The sequence below is a fragment of the Vidua macroura genome, chromosome 15, assembly GCF_024509145.1.
Source record: "Vidua macroura isolate BioBank_ID:100142 chromosome 15, ASM2450914v1, whole genome shotgun sequence".
Taxonomy (NCBI): domain Eukaryota; kingdom Metazoa; phylum Chordata; class Aves; order Passeriformes; family Viduidae; genus Vidua; species Vidua macroura.
Window position 1 is genome coordinate 1,680,931 of NC_071585.1, and position 8,942 is coordinate 1,689,872.

At 54.5% G+C, this 8,942-nt stretch overlaps 1 protein-coding gene across 6 annotated transcripts in view; it reads right to left on the reverse strand.

Moving 5' to 3' along the window:
- FBXW11 (F-box and WD repeat domain containing 11) overlaps window positions 1-2,439 on the reverse strand; it is a 56,828-nt gene extending 54,389 nt beyond the window's left edge. For 4 of the 6 annotated variants that reach the window (XM_053990900.1, XM_053990898.1, XM_053990901.1 and 1 more), the window contains exon 1: window positions 2,347-2,432. Coding sequence is in view for 2 of the 6 variants with exons in the window: in XM_053990899.1 (XP_053846874.1) it covers window positions 2,347-2,391 (45 nt within the window). In the remaining 4 variants the exon portion in view is untranslated. Of the gene's footprint in view, window positions 1-2,346 lie in introns of all 6 variants that reach the window. The other 2 variants (XM_053990899.1, XM_053990896.1) reach the window with 2 other exon arrangements.
- Window positions 2,440-8,942: the final 6,503 nt, after the last annotated feature.

The window sequence follows — 8,942 nt, forward strand, 5'->3', positions numbered from 1 at the left end:
AAGCCTTCAGCTGATCTGAGGGACACAGCAGCTTGGGAATACTCACTTCACACAGCAAATCAAAGTTGTCACTCTGAAACCTTGAAATATTTCTCTGAGATTCCAGCCTTAAAAATAGAACAGTATTATTTCCATGACTGATTTTCCTTTAAATAAATGCAAATGATCAATCCAGGGAAGGCACAGTTGAGGTCTAGAGCAGCATGTTCTGAAACTTACATGCAATTAACATGTTGACACATTACCTCTTGTTTATCAGCCCCTCAGAATTACAGTGTATTTGCTCCTCAGAACTTTCAGATCACACATTTGCTCCTGTACAAATGTGTAAATGTACATTTACTACAAATTCATCCCTGGCACTGGAGGGAAGCAATGCACCAAACCCCATCTCCCTGATCAAGGAGAGATATAAAACATCTGCTTTTAGGAATCTGGAACACTCTTAAAAAGAGCAGCATCCCCCTAAGCCTGCCAGGCAGGGGAGATCCTGGGTTTGGGATGTTTCCCACAGCACCGACTCCCACTTTTCCAGATCACAAAGAATTCCCCAACAGGGAACTCAGCCCAAACAGCTTCTGCCCTGTGGATTCAAACCACTCTCCTAGAGAATTTCCCCTTCTGCACCACATCAGAAGGCAAAACCTCCACATCTGCATTTAGGAGTGATTTTCAATGCTTTTAGGGAAACATCTCCACTCAAACACAAGTGATCCTGTGCAAGCCTGCACTAGGTTAACATTAAATTCAACTACATTGTAAAGAGCACCATTTTCTCCTGGAAACCACAGTATTAATTGTTCATCTTACTCAATTTTTATATTTATCCATTTCTTATGAAAGAGAGAAAAGTGTATGTCTAAAACCTACTACTACATACTAAACCTCCTACTAACCCCACTGATATTTGCATGGATTAACACATTTCCCAGCTCCAGCAAGTGGAGGATACAACACTCATCAGCAAAAGTCCCATTTGCTTCCTCCTGATACAACCTGGCCACAAAGAGGAGACTGAAATGGGAGAGCACTTGCGAAAACACAAAAGTGGTTTTTGAAAGTTGAGGGAGCCAAACCTTCCAGCTCCAAATGCTACTTGAGCACCTCACAGAACCCAAAGCTGAGGAGTGTTGGTGACTGTTCCACCAAATTAAAAAACCACCAGAGCACAATTCCCGGGAATTTAAGAGGCATCTCTCTGGGAAGCTGGTCCTGAGCCCGACAGAGCTGCCGCAGCCTTGCCCTCCCTGCTGAGGGCACTGATGGCTCTGATGCCCCCCAGGGCAAGGGCGAGATCACAGGGCCAGGGAAGGAGGCTCCCTAGGAACTGCTTTTAAGCCCCTGCCCTCAGTGATCAGTAAAATTAATGAAAGATATACAAAGGCTTTGTAGGTTCCCCTTTTTCTTTTTCATTTTATTTCTGCTTTTTGAGATCAAATAGCACATTTAAAGAAAGTTCATATTTTCTGGATCAGGTAGTTTAGCAACAACTTCACTGGCTAAAAACCACATTTATGTCTCCACTGAACCCAGCTCACCTTCAGAGTGCCTTAAAGGGAAATTATTTGCATTTTGCCCCTCAGTTCTGGAGAATTGTATGAAATTTTGTATGTGAGAGCAAATTACACTTAGGAGAAAAAGCAATTATGCTTATAACAAATAAATTAGACGATATTTACCGATTACTATCCTCTCTCAGCTCCTAACTTAATTTTATTCATGCCTAAATGCAGTAAAATGAGGGGCCTCCGATATTTGCCTATAGAGATCTAATTTGTTTATATTAAAAAAAAAAATCAACACCTCTTTCTACTGCTCCCACCTGGCTGCCTCTCCACTAACGCGAATTTAGCGGCGTAAGCGTTAATTAGGAGAATAACCAATACTCCAATTAGGTCTCGTTAGGCAATTCCGAGTGTGCTGGACCGGAGCTGCAGCAGCGGTGCTGCCCCGGCCCGGGGCCCCGAGCCTCCCCGGCGGGGTCTGATCCGCCCCCGTGGGCGCGGAGGGGTCCGGCCGGGCCCGGGAGCATTTCGCTTTCGGTTCGTGCCCCCGGCCCGGCCCTGCCTCCTGCGAGGGTTCATTGCAGTTATTTATTTATTTTCAATGAAACCGAGGTGCTCGTGGCGCCCCGGGCGGGCCGCGGCAGGGCGGCGGAGGCGGGAGCGAGTGGATCTCCCCGCAGAGACAGCGCGGCCGGGCCGGGGCCGAGCACGGGCCCGGCACAGCCCCCGCAGAGGCGGCGCCGGACCCCGCGGGCCGGGCGCGCCGGCGGGGCCTGAGCCGGGGGGGAGGGGGGGGCGACAGTGGACGGGAGGTTGTGCGCGGGGGCCAGGGGTGACTCACCATGAGCTCGATGGTCTTGTCCTCGATGACCGAGTCGGGCTCCATCGCGGCGGCGGCCGCTCCGCTCCGCCTGCCCGGCCCGGCCCGGCCCCGCCGCCGCCCCGCGCCCGCCAGGCCCCGCCGCGGCCCGCCCGCCCCCGCCGCACGCACGCGCGCTGCGCCCGCCGCGACGTCACGGCGCTCGCGGAAGGGGCGCAGCCCCGGCGCGCCTGGCCCCGCCCCCCCTGGGGAGCTTCGCGCTGCCCATTGGGCACGGGCGGCGCGCGGGGGGTGCCGGGAGCGGCGGGGCCTGGCGGGGGGGGGCGGCCTGAGGGACCCACACGGGAACGGGAAAGGGAACCGGAAAAGGAACGGGAAAGGAAACGGGAACGCGAAATGGAGCGGGAAAAGGAGCGGGAACGGGAAAGGGAACGGGAGTGGGAACGGGAAAGGGAACGGGAACGCGAAATGGAGCGGGAAGAGGAGCGGGAACGGGAAAGGGAAAAGGAGCGGGAACCGGAAAGGGAACGGGAGCAGGAGCAGGAACGGGAGCCAGCGCCTCCGAGGGACGGCGGAAGCGCCCGGGGCCGCCGAGCCGCCTCTCCCGCGCTACCGGGGCAGAACCGTGTGGGAAGGGCCAAGGCGGGGGTTTGGTGCTGGACGCTGGGGAATCGAAGGCTTGGGGAGCGCCTTTGAGACTCGCCTCTATCGGCTCCCTCCGGGCCCTGGCACAGCGTGCCCAGAGACACTGGGGCTGCCCCTGGATCCCTGGCAGTGCCCAAGGCCAGGCTGGGCAGGGCTGGGAGCAGCCTGGGACTGTGGGAGGTGTCCCTGCCATGGTTGGGATGCGATGGGGATGGGGATGGGCTTTAAGGCCCTTTCCAGCACAAACCATTCTGGGATTCTGTGATACGTGGACTCAGGAGATGGCTCTGCACATTGTCCTGTCTACCTAATAAACATTCTATTTAATAAGTCCTAATCTATGCCTTAGGCTTGGTCTTGCTGGCACCACTGGGCATTTCCATGTAGCTGACCTCAACCCTTGGCAATGAGCAGCTTATTCAGCCTTTAGGGTGTAGATCCTGCTGGCAAACTGTGCCTGTGCCACAGGAGCCACAGAGCTCAGGTGCTTTGGGGACCAAGGCCACTCAGGCTGCCCTCTGACCACGCAGCAGGGACCAGCTGCAGCCGTAGGCATTGGAAATTGGATGCAAATCTGTCCTAAGCAGCAGCATGCTGTGACAGCACAGCATTGGGCTTGCTGTGAAAATGGACCTGGAACTTCCTGCTAAGCACTTTTTTCTGCTACCTGTTCAAATCTCTGCCAAATGGTGAAGAGATGGAGGATGAACAAATGGAAATGGTGCAAAGTCCTTTCTTACTGACAGCTCACCTGCTCCACAGGATGTTGGCGTCAGCAGAAATGTCCTTCACCCACTCAAAATCGCTTAGAACAATACTTACCCTGAGGTCCAAACCCTTTCTAGAGCATTTAAAATGTAAAGCAAGAGCTACAAACGGCCCTCCCCACCAAACCCCTGCTGCTGCTCACAGCCTGGGGGTGACAAAACGATGTGCCCCAAAAGCTGCCCCATTTCCATTCATGGGGACAAAGCCAAACCCGGAGATGGCACTGCCCCAAAGTGAGGCCACCCAAACTCACCCAGGGGTGTCCACAGCAGCACTGCCCCTCACCCTGACACCCCATTGCCATGGAAAATCCATCCTGTTCCTGCCCAAACCTGGGCCCCCGCTGCCAGCTGAGCTAGACCCTTCCCCCTTCCCATCACAGCCCCTAAGCAAGGACTTGCAGGTGGAATTGTACCCATTGTGTAACACCCCCACACAGGTGGCACTGAGAAAGGTGGGACAAAATCCAGCTGTGTTCTGCTGTCCCTGGGATCAGCCATTGGCTCTGGACATCAACCAAGGCAGCAGAGATTTGTTTGGGACATCAAAGTAAAGAATCAGCATGTCTCAGTCTAAATATACCCAGGGCAGGGATTTGCTGACAGCACAGCGCTCCTGGTGCTTTCCAAAGCACAGCCTGGTGTTCTGAGTACGGGAAGGATTCCCAGGGCAAAGGAAATGAGGAGAAAATGAAAAAGAGAAAAAGGGAGGAAAATCTTCCATTAATTTGTACAAAGGGTAAATGAGTTTTGCCATCCTGGTAGTTCCAAGGGTTCCTGCACCACGGCAATGGATGTTGCACATCAGGATGGGTCTCATTCTGGCAGGAGATGTCAGATGGAATTGGAGTTTCTGCAATCCGCTCTTAATGGTGTGGTAAAAGCAATTCCTATGATGTGAGAGAAGGAGAAAAACATAGAAATTAATTAAGGAAAGCATCATAAAAACATCAAATGTTTTGCCTTTAGTGTGGAACACCAAGGAAAGCAGGAGTGGGGATATCAACCTCTGTGCCTGTAAATTAAAATTGTTTCTGACCAACTCACAACTTAACCTCATGAGGACTGAGCAACATGTCCAAGGCATAATAAGATTAAAAAACAGGTTTTGATAAATTTATTCTGAGATAGAAACTCACTGGGAAAGAGTTGGTCCCAGGAGGAGCAGCTGAGGGAGCTGGGAAGGGGCTGGAGCCCCAGGAGAGGCTGAGGGAGCTGGGAAGGGGCTCAGCCTGGAGAAAAGGAGGCTCAGGGGGGACCTTGTGGCTCTGCACAGCTCCTGACAGGAGGGGACAGCCGGGAGGGTCGGGCTCTGCTCCCAGGGAACAGGGACAGGAGGAGAGGGAACGGCCTCAGGCTGGGCCAGGGCAGGCTCAGGGTGGGCAGCAGCAGGAATTTCCCCATGGAAAGGGGGGTCAGGGATTGGGAGGAGCTGCCCAGGGGGGTTTGGAGTGCCCATCCCTGGAGGTGTCCCAGGAATGCCTGGAGGTGGCACTGAGTGCTCTGGGCTGGGGACAAGAAGGGGATCAGGCACGGCTCGGACTCAAAATGTTTCCATGATTCAAGCACAATATTCCCATGCCTACCTGGCTGCAGGAATTAGAGGAGCAGTCTCTGGGTGTGCCCTGCTCAGACAAGGCTGTGCCACTGTGTCAGATCTGTGTCACACATCTGCACAGCTGCCACGCAGGGTCACAGCTGCTAATTAGTGCTAATTAGGCCCCGTTCAGGTGGAGGCACAGCAGAGAGGTGGGGCAGTTCCCGTCCCAGAGAACTTGCTCTGCCAGTTTTCCTGCGAGGATGAGGATGGGGGGAAGTGGAAGGGAAAGTCCCAGCGCCACCATCCTGGAGATATCTCCGTGTTGTGCAACAGGGCGGGGATTCCTTGAGGGTCACCTCAGCCTCGTATGGAAGCAAAGTAATCCTGTTCTTAGAAAAACCCCGGGAACCCCCATCCCCCTGGGCTGACTCCTCTGGAACTCAGCCGTGGGTTCAGTCCATCTTCTCTGTCCACTCATTGTCCCAGGGAAGGATTTGCTCCCTGGCCGTCCCCACCTCAGGCTCTGTCTGTGTCTCACGTGCCCTGGCACCACCACAGCACACCTGGAGCAGGATTTTGGGAGTGACACCATTGGATTTTGTCTCACTACATCTTTTCTGGATAATGAGCTGAACTATTTCTCCCAACATCCTCCCACACTGGGCTGTTCTGGAGCTGGCCAAGCTTCCCTGGCAGCTGCACAGCCCAGACAAGCCCAGTGTCACCAGGGTCCTCCAGGAGCCACTGCCCCTCTTACCTCCAGACTGGCAGCAGAGCAGCTCAGGGGGAACTGGAGATCCTGGGAGCCTCAGCCAAGCTGATTTGAAGTTTCCCCACTCCAAGCAAGTCCTGAAGCCTAAGCAGGGAAGCAAAGCAGCCACCTGGGCCTCTCCAGGCACATGGCAGGGAAACTCAGCTGTGAGGATCCCTTAGCTGGGGAGGAGGGGATTGTGCCAATGTGGGAACCTGGTGGCCAAACAGGTGATGCAGCTTCTCAGGAAACTTCTGCCCTGGAACTAAAAAGGAGAAACTATGTGAACAACAGCTTTTGTCTCACAGCTCTGGAGGTGGCTGGGTGGAAGGGGAGAGTCCCACACAGGGGACATTCAGCCGGACTTACAGAGGACCTTCAGCAGCTCCTGCCTCCATCCCAGCTGTCCAAGAGCTGCCATGGCCAGGGTGGGCCCTGTGGTGGCTCTGGGGAGAGCAGAGCTGCACACAGGGCACGGCCACAGGGCTGCAGCTATGGCAGAGCCAATGGGGACACCTGGGGACACCTAGGGGAGGGGGAGAACTGACCCCAAAATGGGCACAGTGAGATGAGCAAGGAGCCCAGAGCCTCCTCACCATAGCAGTGACCATGGGACACCTGCACAGAGGGGACAGAGGGTGGCTGTGGCAGAGCTGTGGCAGGGCAGTGGCAGAGCTGTGACAGAGCTGTGACAGAGCTGTGACAGAGCTGTGGCAGGGCAGTGGCAGAGCTGTGGCAGGGCTGTGACAGGACAGTGACAGGGCTGTGACAGGACAGTGGCGGGGCTGTGGCAGGGCTGTGACAGGGCAGCAATGTCTGACCCCTCACAGCCCAGGCAGGGCTGGAGCTCCCCCACCTTACCCGTTCCCTGCTCAGCCCTGTAGCAGCTCCAGGTCACCTCCTCATCCCGCTCTTTATACAGCCAGGACCTGTCCTTTGGTTTATTTAAGCACTGACAGCGATTCAAAAGTGTTGGAAGAGCAATTTTTCACCACTGACTAAAAATAGCGGAGTGAAATTCCAGAGCTGCCTCCAGCGCCACCGGCCGGGCCCGGCCGCCCGGGACAATGGCATTTGTAGCCCACGAGTGACAACAGCACAGGCGGAGCTCCAGCTCCCGAAATAACAACTCAGAAAGGGCAAATTCTGGCTTTAATTACAGACAGACAAAAAGGAGCATTTCAGAAGAGCATTATCAGAATATCTGAGCATGCAGTGCCAGCTGGAAACCGAGCAGGGAATGCAGAGGGAGCGGGGTGGCCTCACCACACAGACACCCCGAATTTCATGTATTCCCGAGGCGGGGAGGCACACGCAGCTGGAGCTTTCAGAAAAGCTGAAGCTTTTGGCACAAGGAAAAAACCCTTCAGGCAGCCAGAAGGAGCTGATGATCCGTGACAAGGAGCCTCCAGCCCCACATCCAAACCCAGGAGCACACAGGGATGGGCCCTGTGAACCTCTCCAACGTGCACAGAATCAGCTCCATGTGACATCCTGGAAGTGACTCTTTTTCCCTCAGTTCCAGATAACCAAGATTAGATCCCTTCTGGGAAAATAGTAATTCTCCATCAGAAAGCCACCCATCCTGCCCAGCTTCCAACCCCAAACCTGCTGGAAGTGCCCAAACATGGCTCCATCAAACTCCCTTCCCAATTCCAGCAGCAATCCTGTGTGCTGGAGGCAGTGGAGGCTCCTGGATGGGAGCCCTGCCAGGTGATGCCCACCTGGACAGGGCAGGGAGAACCCACCTGAGGCTCTGCAATGTTCGGTGTGAAAAAAGGCACTTTTGGATACATAACAACCCGAGTGCATCTGGAACAAAAGCCAGGCTGCAGCAGAGCTGCTTTCTGAAGGTGAAAGGGACCCAGTGACCTAATCCTGGCAGCTGGAAGGAAGACAAGTTTCACCACATCTCTCTCCTTGGGTGAGGAGCTGCTGGGAGAATTCCAGGTGCCAGGCACTGAGGGGACCCAGCACATGCAGCCACCCAGACACAGCTGTGCTCTCACTGAAATGTGCAGGGGAAGAGCCAGGAACCAGCCAAGCTCCATGGGGAAAGCAGCTTCCTAGCACGGCTGTGACAACAGAGGAGAGCTCTGGGCATCCCTCCACAGCAGCCAGGCCTTGCTGCTCCTGCTTCCTCTTGGATTGCACAACTGGAAAGCAGAAACCAGGCTTGGTGCTGCCAGTAAAGGGTCAACGGAGAAATATTTGGGATTTTATTAAGCAATACACACCTATGTGCTTGGCTGCACCAAGCAGGAGACTGCAGGAGCAGTTCTCTGCAGGCAGCAGCTTCCCCGACTGCACCAACTGAAGGGATTATTTTTATATTTTCAACTTAGTGCTGAGCTCAGCTTGATGCCTTTATCTACACCAAGAGCTGAACAGTATCACTTTTGTGTACCTGGGTCACACACAGCGTGAGATTTGTGCATCACTTTTGTCTGCTCCAGCAGAAACCTCCCATGCCCAAACTTGGGGAATCCAGAGAACGGAGAACAAACCAGGCTGTCCCACCTGCCACAGCTGCAGATCAGAGACTGTGTGAGGCAGAGCACCAACTTGGAAGTCTCAGCCCCCAGGAATAATTCTGCACAAGCCCAAGTGTGACAGCAACAGGCCAAGAACCTGACACCCAAATCTTGCTGTTCCACAGAAGGTGGAGGCTCAGCCTTGGCCAGAGAATCTCAGCTAAGCAACACTTGCCGAGAGGGGATTTAAAGCATCCTTTAAAAGCCCTGATATTGATGATGTCCTTCACAAATTGCCTGCCCAGCTGTGGGAGGAGGCAGGTGCTCCCCGGACAGCCAGGGACACACGTGGGTTGGCCACAGGAGAAGCCAGAGAGGTCAGGGCAGGCCCGCAGAGCCAGGACACTTCTGTCCGGGTTGGCCCAAGAGGCAGAGCCCAA